The 24,169-nt window shown below is 35.8% G+C and overlaps 2 protein-coding genes across 2 annotated transcripts; both read right to left on the bottom strand.

Moving 5' to 3' along the window:
- Window positions 1-14,834: 14,834 nt before the first annotated feature.
- Window positions 14,835-15,182, bottom strand: LOC106133559 (uncharacterized). Its single transcript, XM_013333332.2, has one exon. It carries the CDS (start codon window positions 15,180-15,182, stop codon window positions 14,835-14,837), a length of 348 nt encoding a protein of 115 aa, XP_013188786.2.
- Window positions 15,183-22,137: 6,955 nt separating this feature from the next.
- Window positions 22,138-23,367, bottom strand: LOC106134628 (uncharacterized). Its single transcript, XM_013334722.2, has one exon. It carries the CDS (start codon window positions 23,365-23,367, stop codon window positions 22,138-22,140), a length of 1,230 nt encoding a protein of 409 aa, XP_013190176.2.
- Window positions 23,368-24,169: the final 802 nt, after the last annotated feature.

The raw sequence follows: 24,169 nt of genomic DNA, 5'->3' as shown, positions 1-24,169 counted from the left end.
GACATCCGTGGGAAAGAGATGGAGTGGTCCTATTCTTTTTTGTAATGGTGCCGGGAACCACACGGCAATAATACAACGAAGTTTTTCTTTAATACAACGAAGTTAACTTTTAATACATCGAAGCTTACCTTTGATACAACGAAGTTTTCCTTGAAGTAGGTAGTATAGTGCTATATCTGTTTTATCATAATTTTACAATATTAAGAAATAGAAACAACTGTACAAGTGTATTGAACTCTGGTGAGAATTTGATTAATAGTCTGCCTTATTATGTATTCAAATACTAAAAAGGCGATTAGCCATACTACGGGAGCTGATGCCTTTACGATATTCCTTCTAATGCAACTGGTGAGGTCATCTTTATTTGTGGACTTCAATGGGGATCAAGGGAGCTTCCATGCCTGATAAAAGTTCGTATTGCATAAGTTTCTATAAAATAAGTAGGTTTACGTAAATTCTACTTTCTTAATAACTAGCTTATGCCGCGGAAAATTCCAGATAAAAACTAACCTGTATTATTACCCAAAGTCTATCTAAATTTCAATAAAATCAGTCCATAAAAGAATCAATTTTTCAGATTGCCTTTCCTATTCATGAATTAATGTATTTATATTTGAAATTATAATTCGTTTTTACGAAGTTTAATAACGTCAACGAACTTTGAAACGTATTAAGTGTTTGAATATTCATAAGAATCACCTTAGAAACAAAGGTACATTTTGAGGATAAAACCTACTTATATGGTCGAGATAGCGGAAACCGCCCACTGACATATTTACATGTGCCCAGTTGTACCCAAGAAAAAACCCGCATCTCCATTTAAAGTAATAAGACAATGTAGTTCATTAAGTTTAGCTACCTCCGCCCACGTTGTCGCTTCGCTTGTTTGGATCGTGAGTCTGATGAAATTCTAACAAATTGGTAAAGGATTAAAGGATATCTTGGGGTAAATCAAGTTCTTTCTCCTTAGATAAACTCTTGTGATACTAAAAAGGCGAGTACGAGAAAATAAGTGATGGAGTAATGATGCCGTTGTAGTTTGTAAATATTTGAATGAAACTTTTTTCTTAATTCGGAATCTTTAAGTTTAAATTTCGAATAGTACCTACTTATTTGGTAACGTGAAAATTCGTTCATTCTAAATTTGGAAAATCTGCGAAAAATGCGAGCTATGTATTACAAATTTTAAGGAAGTTTTTTTTTTTTAAATTGGAGTGTCCATTCCCATGCCTGTTTATATTAAAAATAATAATTAATCCTATAAAAATTTGCAATAACAGAAATAACTTTTATATTCGTAAATAATTCACCGCAAATTATTTACGAATTTATAAATTTTTGTATGGTCAAGTTTATAAGTTAACTATGATTACTCCTAAACTAATTTATTCCACATCCAAATTTGGTCATCTTAAATATATTATTTCTTAATACGTTTTTATATAAAATAATAGACCTGTATCGAGACATTTTCCCAAACAAGGACAGCCTTCGGGCCCACTCGGATTGTTTTGAACGTGTAATTGTCTTATTAAGAATTGTACCGCTCCACCCACATCGGTCGTAAGCTTAATTATGATCTTTGCTTTTTGTAAAACCAATGTTTTGTTGTTAGTTTTTGTTGGTTATAATATACTATAATATATTAATATACTCAAATTTGTAATCCTGGATTTCTTCTATAGACTTTTAATGTACTACATATATATAGACACGTCTATATTCCTTGCGGGGTAGACAGAGTCAACAGTCTTGTAAAGACTGAAAGGCCATGTTCAGATGTATGGCTTGATGATGGTATTGATATTCAAATAGTGACAAGTTGCTAGCCCATCGCCTAAAAGAAGAATCTCATGTTTATAAGCCTATCCGATAGACGCCTTTAACGACATCCATGGGAGAGAGATGGAGTAGTCCTATTCTTTTTTTCTGTTGGTGCCGGGAACCACACGGTACAAAAAACTTCTTCTTAACTTATTGCTAAAATAAATGTATTCAAGCGGCAACTCAGAGTATAACTCAATTTTATCATAGTGATTGTAACAGATTACCTAGAAATGATGTCATCCTATCTTAGCTAAGTCTGTAAAGGTCGGTAGATGGCCACCAGCGAATCTAATCACGCAGCCAACCGTAATATTACGCAAAAACCAGGTCTTACAAGACTGTTGGTGCGCTTTCGTACAGCAAAATTATAACTAAATACTATTTATAAAGAAATATTTTTAGAAATGAAATAATTATAAGTACTATTTATAAAGAAATATTTTTACAAATGTTAAATAATTATAATGGGTAAATGCCGTGTGGTTCCCGGCAGTAATAGAAAAAAGAATAGGGCCACTCCATCTTTTACCCATGGATGTCATAAAATAAGACTAAGAGATAGGCTTATAAACTTGGAATTCTTATTTTAGGCTATGGGCTAGTAACCTGTCACTTTTTGAATCCTTTTTCTATCATTAAGCCGAACGTGGCCTATCTGTCTTTTCAAGACTGTTGTCTGTCTCTCTACCCCGCAATGGATATAGACGTGTCTATATGAATTAATAAAGTGTCTCGTGGTCACAATGACATAAAGTAAATTTGATGAAAGGTCAGGTTTATGCGACAGTATACCAAAATATCTTCCACATCTTTATTAACTGCATTTAGATTTCTCATCGTTGCGCTTTCCAAGTTGCACCCTCTGTCACTTAACTTCGGCGACAGCAACCCGCTTCACTGCATCCTTTCCCAATAAAATTATCACACACATCAAACAAAATCGATACAACCATACACAGAGTACCAACAACACTCAACTAAACGAGTCTAAAAGCATCCATCACCAAGTGGTCTATTTATTAAGGCGGCATGTCCGATTGTTGGATCTGTTGTGGTCTTGTGATCGTGTGTGAGTTATGCGGCGAACGTGTTTGTCGTTTTGTGTCATTACCTGCCGACGCGACCCACGAAGACGCGCCGAGACTCTGTCACACGCTTTGACACCAGCGCTTTTAAACGCTTGAAAAACGCGCGAAACTTGGAACGCGTGATTTTCACGTAAAATTAATTCGAATATTATAATTTATTTATTTTAAATTTGGAACCGATATCGACTTTAACGTGTGGGTTTGTATACTTACAACGTATTAATTAATATTTTGTAATAAATAGCTAAATTAATGAATGATGGATGGAATCCTACGTAACTTGGTAAACAAACAAACAAATAAAAGTAACAAAGACCCATGTAGTTTTATATCCGCTTGGATTCATAAAGTTTATTTTAATTATTGAAATTTAATACGTCATTCTACCTAAGTATGTTTGAAATTTATTCAAAACTAAAATAAGAAACCCTATTTTTTTAATTACAATGTGGTGGTCACAAGTTCAACATTTAGCATTAAAACACACGCGCGTTTGCCCAACGTTTTCTGACGGTCAGTGCACACAATCTGAATTTGTCTTATTGGGCAATGAGAATGATATGCAGCAACAAAAGAGTTCCAAGAAGCACCCGTCCCGACTTGTTCCATTGACTCACAAGTTTAATAATAACCACGCTTCCTTTTACAGTCATTTTGGTAAGTTATGCTTCAACTCGAAGTAATTTTCGGTCGCGAATTTCGACATTGTTTAATTTTTTTGGTTGGGGTGTATTTAAAAACAATTTTTTTTTAATGAAATAAAATGAAACTGTTTAATTTGATCGGTTGATATGAACGTTTCATATGATACAGAGCATTGATATAGCCAGCACAGTTTTAAAGTTTCAAATGAGCACTTGTAGAAGTTTCCTAGATTGACGAAGATTCCCTAGATGTCAACTCGCATTTACCCGCAACTTCGCTCGCGAGAATTTAGCGCCACCTTCAAAAGAATACAGGTTTTTCGCAAACTCCACGGGTTACTTACCACATCGCTCGTGCGTATTTTGTTTCTTTTCAAACTAATTATTACCCTACTAAAGGGAGTAGAAATTAGTTTTTAATTATAGCTCGTGAATTATATAAGTACTTACAAGAGGACAAGACGGGATAACTTATATTAAAAAAAACGAAAGTTAGTTTGTTTGTTGTGGAAGGAAAGTCGAAAGACGTTAAGAATTATTTTATAATTTAAAATAATATTTAAATACATTATAATTCCTTCTGTATTAGCGGTGTTGAATCTCGATAATATTACTTCGATAAATATCAGTAAGTACTTTAAAGACTTGATGGTTCATGGTAAACTAGTATCGTAAGTGATTTGAGGATATTAATGTATCTGATCTAAATCGAGTCACATGTCTGTTTTGTGCCTATTTATCAGAAAACAATCAGTCATTTTGAATTAAACTGCCGTTTGCTCGTAATAAAAACTATTAAATGTATATTTCAAACTTATTGATGAAAGTATGTGCAATAGTAGTATATATAGTTTAGATGTTAAATCATATTGTATCTAAATATCATTCATTATGTAAATATATAAATATATACGGGACAAATTACACAGATTGAGTTAGCCTCGAAGTTAAGTTCGAAACTTGTGTTACAAGATACTAACTCAACGATACTATATTTTATAATAAATACTTATATAGATAAACATCCAAGAGGCGTGATTTTATGTATGTATGTATAAACATCCAAGACTCAGGCCAATCAGAAAAAGTTCTTTTCTCATCCCTGGCCGGGATTCGAACCCGGGACCTCGGGTGAAGAAACTGATTTAATATTTTTTTCCAAATTGGCCTTGACTTCAACTGTCTACATATTTTATTGTATGAACTTCGCCAACTGGTTTTTTACAATGACAATATATTCTTTCAAATCTATTACTTTCAGAACTATTACAGCAAACAAGAATTTATAATTTTTTTGACATAATATTTTATCAGTTTATTTATAACAGATACTAGACTAGTCTTAACACTACGTTCCCATATTCATTTCGTTTCATAGCCGGAAGCCACACAAAAACTTTCAGATTTTCCGAGATCAGTCCAGTAATAGGCAATCTTAAGCCTCTCGCCGCTTAACGTACGGTGAAAGTTTGTTGCATAAGCAGCCCTACCGTGTATACATACCGCAAATCTGCCAATTGACATTATCCGAGCACTAAGCATTTTATTATTACTATTAAGGTTTCTAGTGTTTGATGAAAAATCTATGTAAATTTTACGAAGAGGCATATTAAAAGTTGGTGATTCAATAGCGTTAAGAAAATCTTGAATACGAATTTAATTAGCACAAAGATTGTATTACACATTTGTCTAAGGTATGAAAGTATACATACATATTTTATATTTTTTTAATACTATAAACATTCAAAATATTGCTATAAATATATGATGAAATAATAAGTTTATTTAATCATGGGCTAGATTAAAGAGAAAGACAATTAAATTTTACATTACTTGTGCAAGTACGTATGATTAGTTACGATACTAAACGATCCATTTGCCTATTAATTGAAACACATTTAATGCTACCAAAGAAATATAAATATTATTCGTATTTTTGAGGATACCTCGAAGTTTATTTATTTTTGATTTACCAACATCACCTTGAAATAGATTGCGCTTTTTTTGTTTGATGAAGAATCCGTCGCCTTTTACGACATCAATGGGTAAGAGATGGAGTGGTTCTATTCTTATAAAGGTGCCGGTTTGTATGTTTGAAGTTAGTTCAGGTTATTATCGTTCTAAATTATGTACTCCTGTACTATTTACCTTATTCCCAAATTTGGATGTAGACGAATAATAAGAAGAGATTATACCTCTTAAATAACACGTATTATAATCGCCAAGACCAGTCGCCTTGATAGAAAACTAACCCACAAACATACACGTATAAGGTTAAGAAATGGCGATTGGCAGGTCCAATTGAAGAAATCATTAGGCAATAATCAGGCAAGTGTGACCGAGGTCAGTGCAGAGATAAATGCAGTTGTTTTAATCATACATCTGAGTGTGAATGTTATTGTAACGCATGACAGAAAATAACAGGTTCATATTATGTTGAACGACAAAGACTTGAGCACAATACAGTAATATGCGGTCACACAAGTAGGTGTATTTGTAACATTTTGTAAAGTCATTTCAAATATGTACTTTGGTCTATTTTGTCTCTCAATTTCATTAGATTATGCCGAGGTTTACCTTATTAAGTTATTACCTTAGGTTTATATTAGTACCTTAAGTATTAAACAGAATAACTCCCGTCTGAATGCAGCCCTGTAAAAGGGCAGATTAGCCCAACTGTTTGTTGGGTTTACAAATTTCGTTGCCAGAATGTAAAGAATTCTTTGCCATCATCCTTTCTCTTCTCTATCTTCTTCTCGTATTTAAGAAGCTAGTTTTTGTCGGTGGAATTAACTGTTACTTGTCCAATAGTCTTTTGTTTACTTTTTTCATCTTATAATTCCTTTGCATATGACGATAATAAGTACCATGATATACGCCAGTGGGATGATGATCAGATGATCAACCTTAGAGGTTAACCAATGGTACCAGTTCATATTTTTGTAGTAAGCGTTCTTGAGAAAATTCGACCACTCTTTCTTCATGTTTATTCATAAACGAGGAACAAGCATTTAACGTTTCGGGTGGCGACCTCTTGCGATGGACAAGGCTTTTCCGTGCATCATTGCAATGCTGCATGAGTAAATATACCAAAAGAGAGCACTTTGGGAAACTAAGGCCACTTTTCATAATATGGAATATGGGAGGGGATGGGATGGGATGGGATAAGTTGACCAAAAACCAATGCTGATTTTTAGATCAAAACGTGCACCCTGGGCTCCTCTCTATAGCTGAGGGTGTAACCGGGACTTACATCAGGAGAAAGAAAAGGAAAATCTTGAGGTAGAATTATAACATTCGTAACATAAAAAAAGATAAGAAGAAAATCAAGGTTGTGGAGGTCAGATAAGGGTTAGTACATTTAAAACCTAACCTACCCTGTCCAAGATTCGATACCCCGGGTTCTCTCCTGGACAGGTGAGAACGCAACCAACACTAACTATCGCCTGGAGGAAAGTAGGAACTGTCGTCAAAAAAAAAAATTGTATATGTATCGTTTTTAAAGTATGACTATAGTATTCTTGTCAGCCAGTATTTACTCATGTGATCTGACAGGAAGGAGGAAAGATTGCAATATTGTCGCCTGCGACCTTGTCTCGACACTGGCAAAATAGTGATGCGCATCTCATCTTTATTTGGGTAACGGTGGCCTCACTTATTAATAGTACTAGTATTGTTTTTTTTGTTCTTAAATGTAATTAATTTAATTTTCTTGTGTTATGTTATGCTTCCCAGTAAGTATTAGCGAATACCAAAAGTTAAATTCTTTTTCGTGTACCTCGTAAGAGCCGACTAAAACAATAAATATTTAAAGTATAATATTCATGATCCAAGTTAGATTACCAGCACACAGGACGATAATGATAAATTTCTTCAAATTTATATTTAGGGTTAAGGTTAGGGCTCCATACACACATACAACATACATACATACATAAAATTACGCCTCTTTCTCGAAGGGGTAGGCAGAGACTACCTCTTTCCACTTGCCACGATCTCTGCATACTTCCTTCGTTTCATCCACATTCATAACTCTCTTCATGCAAGCTCGGCGGTTTCGGGTACTCTTGACCTGACCCATACAACAGTGTAGCTGGTATGCATGCAATCCTTTTGAAAATGATTCAGTCGTGTGCCGTATGGTTCCCGGCCCACCAATAGAAAAAAATAATTGGACTACTCCTTCCTTTCCCATGGATGTCGTAAAAGGCGACTAAGGGATAGGCTTATAAACTTGGAATTCATTTCTTAGGCGACGGGCTAGCAACTTGTCGCTGCTAAAGATGAAATTCAGATTCAAATAATCTGAATTTCATCTTTAGCCAAACAGCAGCAGAACGTGGCCTGTCAGTCTTTTCAATTCTGTTGACTCTGTCTACCCTGCAAGGGTTAAAGACGTGATTGTATGTATGCATTCAGTCTTCTATCCAGTCCATTTTCAAGCAAAACCAAGAAATTTTTCCGCCTCTCCACAATAAAATAGAGACATTTCATTGTAGAATATAATTGTGACCGTTACACAAATTGTCGTCACCTATTTCTGTTTGTCAAATCTTATTTACTGTTCGCGGAAGGTGATTGTAATCTGTGATACCACTCTAAATCTTTGGAGCGTGACGGCTTCTGTTTTTTTTTGTACAAATAGCGGGTTATAAATATAAGAAGAGACCTAGTCGCGGCATGAGAACAACATGTTAAAAACAAATTACACAATAATAATTACTTACCGCTTCTAAACTTAAGGATTTTAGGTAAGTTTATACGGAGTTATATTTCTGGTCATGTTAAAATCCTCTGGATTAAATCGATGATATCGCGATTCAGATATAGTGAAAGATCATCCTGTATTTAAAACCTATACTATTGATTAAGTGCCGTGTGGTTCCTGGCACCAATACAAAAGAGAATAGGACCACTCCATCTCTCCACTCAATAGGAATTTTTTAAAGGATGTCGTAAAAGGCAACTAAGGGATAGGCTTACAAACTTGGGACTCTCTTTCAGGCGATGGGTTAGCAACCTGTCACTATTTGAATCTCAATTCTATCATTAAGCTAAATAGCTGAACGTGGCGATTCAGTCTTTTCAACACTGTTGGCTCTGCCTTCCCCGCAAGGGATATAGACGTGACCATATGTATGTATGTATGTATGTATGTATGTCTATTGATTGATATTGACATTCTCACAGGAAGAGAAGCGGCTAGTACACCATAGGTACTGTGTTTTTTCTTTGCTATCAGTTTAGCGATCATAATAAATATATGAACTAATCAATTTAAATCAATTCCAAAAAGAATCGGTTACCTGCCACCGATTCTCTTTAAAACCGACCTTTAGTTCGATCGCTTGAGGACGGATTTGCGTTTCAAAGATTGTCATAATATGTTGTTAGCTCATCGCCTCAAAGAAAAAATATTGGTAAGTAGCTCTTGTAAAACGCTTATAACTGAGCATGCAAGTTAATATGAACTTCAAGTTCATTTACTTGGTTACCGAAGTGACCAGAACATTCTCATTTGTATGAAAGGACAATGGTTTTGTCGGTTCTATTTGAATATGCGTAACAGGCGCCTTTGTCTTACCGCTTTGTTAGTGAGGTTAAGATCTCTTCCTGGTCTTTTTATACAATTTTAGACCTGAACAGTTGACAAAAAGATGTTGTCAATTTCCTAATCATATCATTTATGATTTAAGTCAGTAACGCCAAGAACGAGACAGAAGATTATGACGAATCTTTTTCCAATAACAAAATAATGAAACATAATACAATTTTACAATTAAATTACAGTTGTCATATTTATCATACTCGTGCCGGAGACGACAAATTATGTATCGAAAATTCATAAAAAGACTGACATGCAAGCCTCACACGGGCAGGCCATAAATATTTTGCGTTCCTTAAATAAAATAAGACACAAATTCAAGGTTCGCATTATTATCGACACGAGGGTTCCGGGATAAATGCTGATGAAACGCTCTTTCTCTGGGACAGACTATGTTACAGAGACGTAAAGTTTAATATGCTGTGAAGGTAGTTAAATGGTGTAAGGCTGTATTTAGGGTTCCGACTGATTACATGAAAAACATCATTAGAATGGGTTTCGATAATAACATTTTTTTTTATTTTCTCCGATTACTGGCCATTAATTATCCGACTTAAGTTTTAACTGACTAACTGTTGAAGTAAATAAATAAAAGTATTACTTATTAGTCAGAAAACTTATATCTTGAATTGTGTTGCTATAAGCCAATTTTGCCTGACCTTGGTTGCCTGATCTTGGTCCTATTCTGGTTTAAAACCATGGGAATGTTTTTACGGTTGGTTTTCGGTTCTTCAGTATGATCTTTTCCAATAGGAAAAATACGGTATTTGGCCATAAGATCACGTTCCTCTAGTGAAGTACTTACCTCTCATAATATCACGACAATTTCTTTATACACTTCATTTCAATTTTCAATCTGTTTCAATCATACAGCCTATCTCTCCAGTTATTTCATTTTAAAAGTCTTACTGTAATTTTGATTGGATAGTGTTAAATTCACATAATGTTTTTAAATCTATGGTTAAATTGTTAACATCAAAAATATTTTTTAATATGTTCGGAACCCTACTAAAGTGAAACAAATACTCGAACTTTTCAAATTATAAAGCTGCAGGGTAAATTTGTTGGTTTAGTACCCAGCGCATGAAGGTTCGAGTTTGAATGTTTTCTTCGAAGCTGTCCCGTAAATTAATGAAGTGCGTTCTTAAAATCAAGGGAATGGTCAATGGTCGCGGTAACTCTCCTTTGATGGGCGAATTCCTTCGGATGACTGTCGAAAATATTTTGTTATGACCCTGACACGTCTTCACAAAGCAGTAATTGTGTTTCGTGATAAGTTTTATTGTCTCTCTGTGTCTGTTTTATTTAATTTTCATTTAATTATATTTTTTATGTCAAGCTGGCTTCTTCGGATTTTCTAGGACATTCTCCCTAATGTCATTAACATTATGTAAGTCTTTTAACTGATTTTTTATCACATATTTATATTTGTTGGAAATAAATTAATAAATATTTTTTTACATTTATATTAATGTAATATGACTTGGAGTACCTTCTTGAATTAATTTTTATCTTCATTGATTATTACTTCATTAAAATAACATTCTGTCTCAGCTACTTGTTCTTCGTCTTCAAATAAAATACTGTTTTTTTTTTCTCTTTCAGTGGATGAGTCGGGAATTATAAAACTGTTTAAATTAAAACTCTGCTCAGCTGTATGGCAACGCTATCACAGGCGGTGCCCTGGCAGCCTTCCAATGATTGTCACATTTTCTGCAAACAGACAAGCTTTGACCTCAGTATCTAAATTATTTCAGGAAGTTTCGAAAAGGTTTACATTTATTTTGAATGCATTAAGCTGATTATTGTTTCCTGTGCGTATGCCTTTTATTTCCAATTGTGTGAGAGCGAATTTGTATTTATGTTTAAGATTGCCATAATATCTATAAGCCTTAATTTTATTTCCATTGCTTTTCTAGATAGTTAACTTTTTATTCGAATCACTTTAATAAAAGTGATAATCATGCAGAGACTACACCTTTCTTCTTGCCACGATCTTTGCATATTTTCGCTTCATAACATTCACAACTTATTAGAGTTTTCACTCTAATAAGTCCTTTCTGTTAAATTTTTATACTGATTAAACGTTTTTATATATTGATTTAGAATCTAATAAACAAATAAATGTTAACGATGTAATATTTACTTAGGTATATTTAATACGACACTTATACTATATTTGTATCCTAGCTAATGCAATATACAGCAACAAAGAATCGTCGGCATCCAGAATTCTCCAGCTTGACACCCAACTATATTTCCCACCGTTCCCGCCGACTATGCTCTACACCCTACATATAGGCATAAAATCAGCCACGATTATTGCATCGAGGTAAGTGTGTGGGTGAATATTATTGGCAGGTCTCCGAGACGCGACAAACATATAATTCTGCTATTCACTGGTCGACTTCTGAAGAGCATTAACTAATTACGTGGTAATTAAGTAAAAAGGTATTTTTGAAAACTTCGATTGAAGTATTGAAGGTTTCTTCTGTGTTGTTGATGGAATGTAAAGGTGTGCCCCTCAACGTTAATGTAAGGTCGCACCTGAGAAAGGATGAGAAACAAAAATTCTATATTCACAAATGATTTACTTCCTTGCAGAAGTTTGCTATGAACTTAAGTTTTTTCTGTGCTAAATGAAAAAGTTTCGTGTCTAATAAGAAACTGTTGTGCGTTCGCGACTTAATAAGTTTTCGAGCTCAATTGGTATGATGAATTGTGGAATCAACAATGTTTAACGCTTTCAAGTAGCTAATCATTATGACATAATTAATTCTATATCAACAAGCGTATTCAGATCTCCTTTGTTTTTAAAACTGTATTCATGAGAATTGTTTTCTCGGTAAAGACTTACATTTGTACGCATAATGCATGGGAAGCTTTAGACCGCTCTGGATGCAGGAAGGCTCCACAAATAAAATATGTGACTCGAAGGCGACGGCGAGGTGCCGGCGAGAAGAGGCTGCGCAGGGCGAGAAAGAGAGAACCGATGCTTTAACCATACGAGGGAAAAGGATAGACCAGCTCGCTTGGCTATCTGGAGAAACGCGAGCACCTCATTTAATCGGTACGCTTCGTTTTATAGAATAGGGGAAAATTTGCGATGCTACAGACTCTTTACATGTGGCGGTTGTTAAATCGATATTGTTATTGCTTACAATACTGTGTAGGTAGAGGCGACAAATTTTGTAGCTGTGTTAGTTAGAACGTATTCTTATAAACTTGTTTGAACTATTTAGTCCACTCTTGCTTTGTAAGTAAATAAGTGAAAAGTTCCAAAATCCAGTTGTTTTATTTAATAAGGTTTCTTAAAGAGGAAAGCTCGTATTTATTGCTAGTGATCGGTGACAAGAGAAATATAACAGCAGCTACAATGATGATTGAGTTGATTAAAGATAACACATCTACACTAATGAAGCATGTGAATATTTTCCATATCCTATAGTTTTGAACGCTTACAAACAAAAGTAACTTATTGCTAGCCAGCGGCTCAGCACAGGTTACATATTGTCATAAACTCACACTTGGCTGGCATATAATCCGACGGAATAGGGAATCCGAAGACAACGGCAAATTACTGTAAAATGGCCGCAAACTCTCAGCGGTCGGATTGCAATTGAACGTTGTGTGCTAACTCCAAGACCGTGTGATCTCTGATCGTAATTTTGACATACAGTTACATATACATTATGTATTTTGTTATTATATCTTTGCTCTTGATTAATTACTAAAAAGAAGACGTCTTCATCTCTTACAGGATAGACAAACGAAACAAAATCGAGAACTCAAGGAATACTAAGTTAATAAGCTCTTGAAGTAAGAGAAGCACCTAATATCATACTATTATTTCATCGCTCGCAGATCAGCATGGAAACTTACAGTAAACAAACGTGTCTTTTGTTAATCTTTTCATTATCTACGATCAGATTTGAGTACAGTCAGTAACAGAACTTGTAATCAATTAGGTTCTCATGTTCCTGTAGTAAAGTCGAAACTTTACGTCGGTTCTTGCGTTGACTGTACTAACGTAAAAGGGCAGCGTCCAGTTGGCGGTTCCATTAGAGACCGCATTTGGCGTGCGAATCCTGTTTGTTACCTAGACTATTGTTACTCACCTGACATTACATTAAATATAGCAGGTTTTCAAAATGCGTAAGGGTCTGTTTATAAAGTTCTACCTAAGAGTAATTTTTGTTTCCCAACTTTTGTTAATAAAAGATATTGCCCAAAGATTCGACTATCAGAAAATGCCTTGTGGCGATTAGTTCACCTGTTGTACATTTTACGTGCATAAAGTTTAAATAAATAAATATTGATTTGAATGTTATTTTGGAAAGACTTTTTCAACGACAACTAGAACTAAATTGCTTAAAATCGGTATTTCTTCAGACAAATATTCCACCTATTATCAAAGAAACATTTAACTGCGGAAACTTATCAAAGAAATGATGACGATAATATAAAATTAGACAACTTCACGAATGCAACAACATGATTACAAAAGCACTCTTAAAAATAAGAATGGTTAATTTTAGCCACATTCTTGTTATGATGAGACACGTAAAGGCAGGCTTACGACGATTTCCTTTTTTTTTTTCATTTAAAGGACCCAAGGCACGGCCATTTTAGCGACATCAAAGGTCTCGTCAGTTTTATTATTCTTACCTGAGAACTTCCTTTTACGTTAAGATTTGTCTAACCTTGAGACACGTCACAATAAAATACGTAGGTAATTTATTTGAAATCACAGTAGTTGCATTAAAATTTTGTTTTTCCTAATGCAAAGTTTAATATTTAGGTTTATTTATTTATAAATTTGATATAAAGGTTAACCTTTTCATAAAAAGGGAATGTAACTACTAACTGATTTATCACATTCAATAAGTAATTATTTTTAATTATTTCTTAACATATAAAAGAGCGGATTCTCCAAACACAAGTGTTTATACTTAACCCATTAAGCGCCAAAATAAAACTAGCAATATTTTATATCAGAACCTTATATTTTCGGAATCAAATAAACACAAATAAACTCAAAATGAAAAAAATAGGGGGGAAAAATAACCATGTCGGAATGTGGGGGGGTGTACTCAATTGAGTACACTGGCCACTTACAGGTGATATTTTTCAAAACATTGTTTTTCTATACAAAAAGTCTTCAAACAAGTTTTACATTGCCGACGAACTGTGGCATGACAAACTGCTCATCGTAACTGTTTTTCCAGTTTTTGAGGGAAATGTTCGAAACCACCATGCGCTAGTCCATCCACTGTTGACGATGAGGGGCGAGTCAACATTTGTTTTGGTTGACGCAGATAATATCTCACAATACTGCGTCGAAACAGGAGTTGGTCCATTGGATTCTCGTAAGATAACACATACAAACGCCAGGAATTTGCTATGGCCATATCCATCATATAAGTAAAAAGAACCCACCACCATTTCTTCCCGTGAATATCAATCCAGTAGAGCGATATAGACTGGTCAAGCTCGTCAACCCCGCCCATTCCTTTGTTATAATTTTGAATTGTATAGTATCGTGATTTGTCAGCATTTTACATACACTATTGTCCTTCCATTTCACTAGCAATAATTTGTCGAATCCGTAGTCAAAAGCAGCTCGGTCTTCCTCCTTCATTTCTTTTACAGACTTTAGCGGACATTTCTTCATTCTATTTTCGCGAACTGTACCCGTTGCATTATATCATTATACAGATTTGTACTTGAAATAACGAGCTTATAAACCTCTTCATCAAATATCTTCTCAAAAATTTGGACAGGATTCAAATCTTTCAAAGCCTCTTTCACAAACTGCTTTCTTTGGTCTATCTCAGTAACTCCTTCAGGTGTATAAGAAGATATCGTATCACACTTACGCCAAGTTGGAACTCCTCTCTGCTGACGTTTCGCCGCCAATGGTTCCTCGTCGCTACTATCGTCATCACTGATTGGAGTATTTTGTACAAATACCTCAACATTTCCAGGAACATCTTGTGGCAAAGACGTAGAAACCATATATTCATCTGCACCTTCTTCTTCATCCGTCAAGACACTTGGTGGTGGTGGTATGATGGCAATGCATATTCTGCATCATCATCACTTTTCTCAAAAATAGTTTGAACAGCTTCTTGCAGGCCCCGGAAGTCGTTACTTGCAACAAAACGTCTTGATGTCATTTTCAGTAAACTGCAAAAATAAAAGGGTATTTTACTCATGCAAGTTGCCACTGTACTCAACCGAGTACAGCAACATTTGAAACCAAATATTTTCTAAAATACTTAAAATTTCTAAATATTTTGTACTTTATAATACTAAGTAATAATTAGTTTATAAAATAAATAACACAAAACATAATTACAATAGCGGTAGATAATAAATAATAATTATAATGTAAACTTACATGTAGGCGCGTTCTAACCGTCCTATTTACGATGCTGTCACTGATTCAATTTTCAATCCACCCTCAAAATTTATTAAAAATTCTTTAGGTCATAGATATTTAAATAGATACTACCCGCAAAAGAGTCGTAAAGGTGATTAATGTATAACTTATGACTATTAAACTATCTGTACTTGTTTGAGTACAGAGGCGCTATATGGGTTAAATGGAGATCCCTATCGAAATTTTATTGCTTTTTCATTTTCAACTACATTTATTTAGAATAATTAAGAAGCGAATGCATACATTCCTTCTTTGCCACGCTGGTAAACGTTTACTTTTCTTAAAGTAATTTAAGTGCTGCTTTCAATTTATTTGAAAGGTACATTTTCTAGGCAGACCTCAAACCGAGAATATTTAAATAACAAAGAGAAGACAATATAGTAAACGCCACTTTTAACTCAGACGAACAAAAAAGTCAAGGCTGCGTGGACCGAACGTAAGGAACCTAGGTTCTCAACATTTCATATACATTATTAAATAAAGTAGTGGAGTGGCTAAGGTGTCTAAAAAAATGTTGGCACCCATTACTGCCTTATCCATGCTGCGTATGTAACATTAGTTCAATTGTTAACCGATGCTGGTATGACAAGTCGTGACAAAAATGCACATCAAAGTAACTGGATGTATAGCCGTGATTCAAACTGAGTTCGGATCACCGCATCATAAAAATTGCTTCAAGTAATTTACCTTGCCTACATGCTCCTGTATCATGGTTACAGATGGGCCTTGGAGTACAGAAGCAAGAGAATGTAAGAGGGACTAACAACAGGACTATGATAAAAAGTTTCGTAAAATTTCTAATTGATAACTAAACTCGTCTTGTCAATATACTTTGGGGTCTGGTATCTTTTTTCTGACATTTTTCTTTCCATTTTGTACAGTCTACAGCGTTTTCGGTTTACAAATTGTTTTTTATTATAACCTATTGTAGAAGTTTCAGGAAACGGCGTCTTTATTGTTTGCGAGCTCAGCGCCTCGGTAACAGATCCTAACTCGCGATTTTGTTCCGTTCCTGGATCCCCCGGGTCACAGCGTTCCCTCGGGCTGGAACCAGTTCCAACATTTCAATATCACCGATATACGCGTTATATGCAACCCGTTTATTTGCAGCCAATATTTATCACACCTAGGGCTGCTTGTTAGTTGAAATTTAAAGAAACAATAAGTATTCCATTCTGCCTACTTACATGTTAGTTTAAAAATATCTATATATTTTTAATAGCTTTCGTACACGTGAGAATTTTTAGAAACCAAAGTAACCCTTTTTACTCTTGAAGGTTTTGTCTGTCTGTAAAAGCTGCACTAGATAATCGTGCCCTTTCTCTTAGTAGCTTTTTAAATATATATATAAAGTTATCCTATTCTGAAGTATTGGAAAGCAAACGTCACTATACATACATACATTTTAGTAACAACTTCGAAAGGATTGCTAACTTCAATGGTTTAACAAATTATCCTTTCTTCTTCAAACACCATTCATTCATACTTTATAATAAAGATGTTCGGACTTTCAAGCCGAAAACAGTATATTGTATCTATGGGTTTATGTTAAAGGTTTTCATGCTTAAAGTGTTCAATATTCATTAGGAAGCTACGGCAATTAAAACTAAATGAATGTTTATGGGTTACAAATCGGAATAGTTACAGCTTTCTCTTGCCAAGTGTAACCATTTTATATGTTAGTTGAAATACTCTTTTTTGTTCCCAGCATCCGATCCTAGGAAACTAACTTAAAAATAATAAGTACCTAGGTATATTCTTATGAATAATAATAATATTCAAAATTTTTGGTCTTTTTACTCAAAATGATTTTTTAAAAGAGAACGGATTTCTTTAAACATATTTTAAGGCTTCTCAAGATTTTCAACTTAAAATTTTAATTATCAGATGCTGTAGTAAAAATAATAGTTTCAATGCCTACATCTTATTCTGAAGGCCTCAATCAAATGGCCACAATGAGTACAAACCACGAAGGAATTTCTAAGTTATTAAACACTTATTTGATCAAATTCTAAACCAGTTTCTGATTGTTAACGTTTAATATCTCAACGGTACTCTACTAGTTCAACTTTGTCTTTTTGATAACTGTTTCTCGTTTTTATATTTAGTAATAACCTAATAGTTTGTGGTCAAACCATAGCGCTTTATTGTTCAAGTCGGAATTCGAACTCGTGACCTCTGCGTTTATAAGCCAATTACACCGTTAGGTTTAAAGGTAGGCAGTGGCCATTTACTGCTTTGTAGATCTTGCCTGTACAGACAGACCGTAAAACTGCGCAAACAAATAGAAGTAAGTAATTGTATTATTATTTTAATAGATACTTTATAGAATGTGTTACTGATAATGTGATTAGATTGAGAAAATTAATCATCTTCTAACATTTTTTAATCATTTCCTTTAACATAATGGTTCTTTTGGAACCAAAAAATAAACTATGAAATGAATCAATCTGCATTGTCAATTATATTGGCGATCGGAGTCAACTAACTATATAAATATGACCTTCCCCACTACAAACTCATACAGACTAAGAGCAATAACATGACGCGAAGATTTTGGGTACCTAGTCTCGTAGGCCTTCTTTCATAACAATTCGACTGCAGTGCTGAACATAGGGGTTTCCCTTTTCGTATTGTCCTAATTTACTAACCTTTTGCTTACTAGTGGGTCTAATGGAGGCAAATGACGCCCAATTGCTGCAATTGCAATGGCAAATTGGCTTGTTTTTGGGAAATTCAGAGAAACAATTAGACATTTACGAGTAAAAGGGAGAAGGAGCTGGCCTTTCATCTCAGCTTGTTGCCGGTTATACCATCCGCCCCTATGCTTCGGGCCCTGGGGTCTACTTTAAGTTCCTTTTTTCCGTTGACCGGTAATTAAAATGACCAAACTGAAATTAGTATGCGGTTCGCATATAGCTACTCTCATCCCTCTCATCAGCTATATAGCTACTCTATTAGATAATACATTTCACATAGATCACAATCTCGTTCGTGTTTCACGGTAACAATTTCCTCCCAAACCAGTGTGGAAGCTAATCTTCGAAAAAATCAACTAAATCTCTCCCATCTCATGTAAAACAAGTCAGCATTCTCAAACAAATGTTCACCACAAATCACAATGGTGTTCAACCGATTCCATAATAGTGAATAAACACCGCGATGAGTTATCGGCGATCTGAGGTCGTCGGCCCCGGTACCGTTCCACTTGCTCCGCGACGAAACTAGCGCCACGCATCTAGGAAACTGTGCGTACTCAATTTTGGAGAGGGCAAGACTAATGTGCGCTCAATGCAGTATACATAGTTCGATACTAATGCTAATATTATAAATGCGAAAGTCTTTCTGACTATATGTTACACATTCACGGTTAAATTGCTAGACCGTTTTTGTACGAGTAGGTATATTTTATAAGAGGCTTTTTTTATAAGAGGTCAAACGGTCTCTCGAGACCTCGGAAGAGAAATCATCAAAACATTGTTTTGAAAGTTGTGGAAGAGATTGCGAAATGCGAATAGACCACCTTTATTTAAATTATATATTTATTTTGTGAAGTTCTTGTGCGTTATAATGGGAATTTCATTAATTTAAAGATATTATGAATGAATGAATGAATGAAAAATTATTTATTCAAGTAACCAGACTCATTATGTTAGTATACTTATAACTATGTTAGTAGGCATAAATAAAAATAAAAATAAAAATAAAATTAAAATTCTACAATTAATTAATTACTGCGCAGACCACTCCTGCACTGTCCCCCCAGATACAGTACAGCAGTGGTTTACGTAGACGCAGTCCAGCCTGGCTGCAATCATGCGCAGGATGCTGTTGTCGCTCTCCCGCACCCTGCGCACCAGGGACGCACACCGCTTGCGCATCACAGTGTAAAAACAATTTACGCGGGCATCTGCAAACATCCCTGAAGCGCTGCAGAAGCGAGGTAGCCCCAGCAGCATCCTAAAAGCGTTATTGTACTGTACACGAAAGGCATTGTAAGCTTTTTGAGTATATTTTGCCCACAGACTACACGTGTAAAATGAAGAGCAAAAAGCTTTAAATAGGGTAATTTTAACCTCCCCAGAACAACGTGCAAATCTGCGAGCAACCATGTTCGCTCTCACTGACAATGCCCTCCGCTCCCTCTCAATGTCTTCATCGTCCTTGATGTCAGGAGTCAACATATGACCCAAATATTTAAATTTATTTACACTCTGGAGTGCAGTATTATTAATAAAAACGGGTGGAGAGCTTGCATATTGTTTCCTCCTGTCCCCAAAGACCATGACTTGACTTTTTTTGACATTATATATCAAACCATGTGAGAGGGTGTACGCTTCGCATGTGGCAACCAGCGTTCGCAGCCCGCAGACAGACGCACTCAGCAGCGCCATGTCGTCCGCGTAACTGATGTTATTGACGCACACTCCGTCTATGTGACAACCAACACTAGCGCCGCTGAGCATCTCTATCAGGTCGTTGATATATAGATTGAAGAGCGTAGCTGAGGTCAATCCCCCTGCCTCACACCACACTCCAACCCATATGATCTAGACAGGACCCCGTCCCATCGCACATTGTTGACCTGGTTTGAATACCAAAATTTCAAGATATTGATAAATTCAACTGGCAAGTTGGTCCTTTCAAGTTTCTTCCATAGGATGTCGTAAGAAACCAGGTCAAAAGCGGTCGACAGGTCGAGGAAGCAATCGAAAACTGGCGTTTTGCGCTCTGCATAGTAGGTGATGACGTGCTTAAGGCACAGTACTGCACTCTCAGTTGATAAATTAGGTTTAAACCCAAACTGATTATCGTGCAGTTTTACACATTTGTTTAACCGGATATTAAGCACGCCATCAAATACCTTTGATATAACCGTGGCCAACGAAATAGGCCTGTAATTACATTTATCCCCGAGATCGCCTGTCTTATTTTTCACTATAGGTAATACTATTGTACGAATCATTTCCTGAGGCATGTACCCATGACCCAAGCAAAAATTAAATAGTAAAAATAGAACTCGCGGCAAATGCGGACCCGCAAATTTGAGATGCTCAATGCTGAGCCCGTCGCGGCCAGGTGATTTACCCCGGGACATCGATTTCACCAACAGAGCTATATCCTTAACTGAAAAAGACAGTTCCCTTTTCACGTCGGGCGCAACATTCAGTATCGACTGTGAAGGGCCGAGAGGCGACTTAATAGTAAAATGATCAACAAAAAGATCAGCAATACTCGCGGGATCACTAACACCGCCAACGCTCACGGGCTGATTCGGTTTACATTGCAAGCGATTCGTATTTTTCCAAAATGAACGGAAGTCCTTCTTGGAATGGTAGGAGGCCAGGATGTCCATTTTTATCTGAGTCTCATGGTCCTGGCACCACTTTAAACGAGACTTAAATACTTTGCGAGATTCACACAATTCTTTGTATGCAATACCGTACTTAGGTTTTCCCAGCAAAACCCACGTTTGGAATTTTAACCGAGCCAGCCCGTGAGCCTCAGCCACATGCCTATTCCAGCCCACAACAAACTTTTTGGCAGGTTTTTTTTCCTTCCAGGACAATGAAGCCGAGTCTTTAAGGGCCTGCACAATATTATTATAAAACCTATCAATTACAATTTTATGACTAGAATTCTGACACATTCTGTCACTACATTCAAGCAGCTCGGAAGGAAGGTCAATTAGCTTCAACCTATTATGACATTCATTCTGATACAAGTCAATTTGTGCATGTGTGCGTTCACCCCAGACAACATTATTATGTAATAAAATATTAGAACATCTAAAAGGTAAAACGACATCTAGATTGCATTCTATTACGAGCGGGTAGTGATCCGACCAAAAAACGTCACAAATAACAAAAACATTTTGAACAGACTTTAAAGCTGCTTTCGTCACCATACAGTGGTCAAGCCACCTCCTAGCACCGTTTATGTCACTGACATAGGTGTATGTATCAGAAGATATACCAAGAATGTCAAAGTCCACACAAGACCATTCCTGGTCTGTAGAAAAGTTTATTAATTCATGATAAAACTGTTCATGTGGATGGGCATTATAATCACCTAATATGTAAGCACAGTCTACGCTACAGCTGTCTATTATAGCACTTACCGAACTTAAAATATCCGTGAAGTCAGCTAAGTTTACCAACTCGTCCGTAGGCATATAGACACTGAACACAAGAAATGACCTTTCCTTTATTACTACTTTTATAGCACAAATACGCGGATTATTACACTGCACAACGACTACATTATCGAACACTTTGCGATCCCACAGGAGAGCCACACCGCCGTAGGGTCGACCCCGGAGCGGGCCTGACGACGTGTCCATTGCAGATACTCCAGTGTAGCTAAAGTCGCTATTTATTGTATTCAAAAATAACAATTCCTCAGTGAATAACCACGTTTCTTGTAAAGCTACAATTTGTTGTGTCTTACAAAGATCACGAATACTATCTAACGAACGTTTCACATTCTTACAGTTGAATGTAACAAACTTGTATGTATCCATATTAATTATTTTGATGGGCCGCCTTTTTCATCAGAAGTTACATTACGCTTCAGTTTAAAATTTATGAAACGACGAAAAATTATTCCTTCGGGCCATATCTTCTCATCAAGGAATAACGTTAGTTTGTTACAAGGCACGAAAAATTTATATGCTTTGTAGTCACATTGTCGCCTAATTTCAATCTTTTCCAGTTGAACAGTTTCCCCTGTCATCTTAAGAATGTACTTTTCTATATCAGATTGACAAGTATCCTGATGAACGTTCGTTATAAAGACGGGAACCTTTCGTACCGCCGCCCTAAACATTTCGCCAGTTTCAACTACGACTGTGCCGGACTTGCCTTCAACACGGTTTTTCGATCTAGTTTTCTTTTTCCGGACAACAGACCACTCATTGTTCGACTTCATTGATGCCTGAGCGTATGTCTCATTAGTAGTTGACAACACGCCGCCGCCGCCAGTCAGCTGATCGGTTGTCAGCTGAGGTAGGTCGATAACACTACGCTGCGAGTGTGAATCATCGTTCGCTTCATCGGTCGGAGCGCGCTCAGATAACGGTTTTGAAGCCGATGCTAATTTTGTATCGAGCGGTACGCGGTTCCTACCCTCTGATTGTTCTTTATTGATGCTTCTATAATGCAATCTATAATCATTTGAGCAGCTGCGATTATTATCGTCATTGATAACACACGATTCATCAAAAAGAGACAAACCTTCCGGTCCACTGTCACGATATGCACCTCTCTTCATGTTTACTTTAGCAGCTGAGAAAGGTGGCGATACAGTTTTGTAGCTAATACAATCTTTTTTCACGCATTCAAGCTGCTCAACGGTCACATACGAAGACTGTATTTGCTTAATATCCGCTTGTAAAACTGCTATGTCTTTTAAAAGCTTAGAGACATCCAAGTGGTCAAGGGTTATTGGCGGTAACTTCTCCAGGTTCCGGGCTACAAAGATCGGCAAGGCATCTGGTTCAGTCACTTTTAAAAAGTGCAACATATCATAAACCAGTCGATCTTCTTTTCCTTTTCCTTTCCGAATAATTTTACGCACATCTGATGGCACAGATTCAAACAGCAAACGGTGGGACTTTTGAATATCCTCTCTGGAGAACGTTGCTGTACAAATTCTGACCAGAGTCTCTTCATCGGCACTGGACAACTTCGCTCTGAGATAAGCTAATAGCTCATCAATAACAATGTTACAGCTAACACATTTCACGGTACACGACATTTTTACGACACGTAATTTCGCATCCGATAAAACGCACGGCACTGGAGGCTGCGCGCGCGCGACTGATATAACTGGCTACAGAAATTATAGTGATAATTTCTTAAAATTCGTTATTGATAATTTCGAACACCTAAAGAATAATAAACAAAGCCTAAAAAAATAACATTAACATAAAAACATAAATATATTGTTCCTTTAATTATTGAAATGTTATGTAATGTTTAAGATAACCGTATAATTTAGACTGTAAGTCCCTCTCCTTGGTATTTTAACTAAAGATGGATGTTTGGGTAAATTTTTAACCTTAAAAATAATTCATGAAGCATTTTATTTAAAACAATAAGTTCATTTATCTTCTAAAAACATTATTTAAACTTTCATATTTACCGCATCCACGCGACCTCAAATTTTGTCAATCCACGTTTAGACGAATTCCAACGTGACTACTCCGCTAATCAAATTTTGTAACTGAGGTATTGTAGCCATTACATTTTTTCAGACTGTACATCAATTATGTATTACCGTTAAGAAGCTATGCCTGAGATTGCGATTTTACTCACGATAATACTAAGAAAAACAGCTCTTTTTGTGTGCCGTTGATTTTAGTGGGTATCATCTTCATAGATGATTGAATAAACAAGATTTGTAAGATAACGTGGACTTAATTGATCCGGATATAGATGTGTTGTTTGTAGCTTCCAAGTAAGGTAAAAGTAATTCTGTTATTGTGAGTTAATCTAGCAATGATCATACCTAGTTCATTTTTTATTCACGTCTTTCAATTACTGACATAAAGAAGAGT

Source organism: Amyelois transitella, chromosome 9 (assembly GCF_032362555.1).
Source record: "Amyelois transitella isolate CPQ chromosome 9, ilAmyTran1.1, whole genome shotgun sequence".
Taxonomy (NCBI): domain Eukaryota; kingdom Metazoa; phylum Arthropoda; class Insecta; order Lepidoptera; family Pyralidae; genus Amyelois; species Amyelois transitella.
This window is presented reverse-complemented; position numbering and strand designations above follow the sequence as displayed.

What these genes read in the sequence shown, in the direction of transcription:
- LOC106133559 (XM_013333332.2), bottom strand. Translation starts at nt 15,182, where the DNA reads ATGGTTTCTACGTCTTTGCCACAAGATGTTCCTGGAAATGTTGAGGTA.
- LOC106134628 (XM_013334722.2), bottom strand. Translation starts at nt 23,367, where the DNA reads ATGTCGTGTACCGTGAAATGTGTTAGCTGTAACATTGTTATTGATGAG.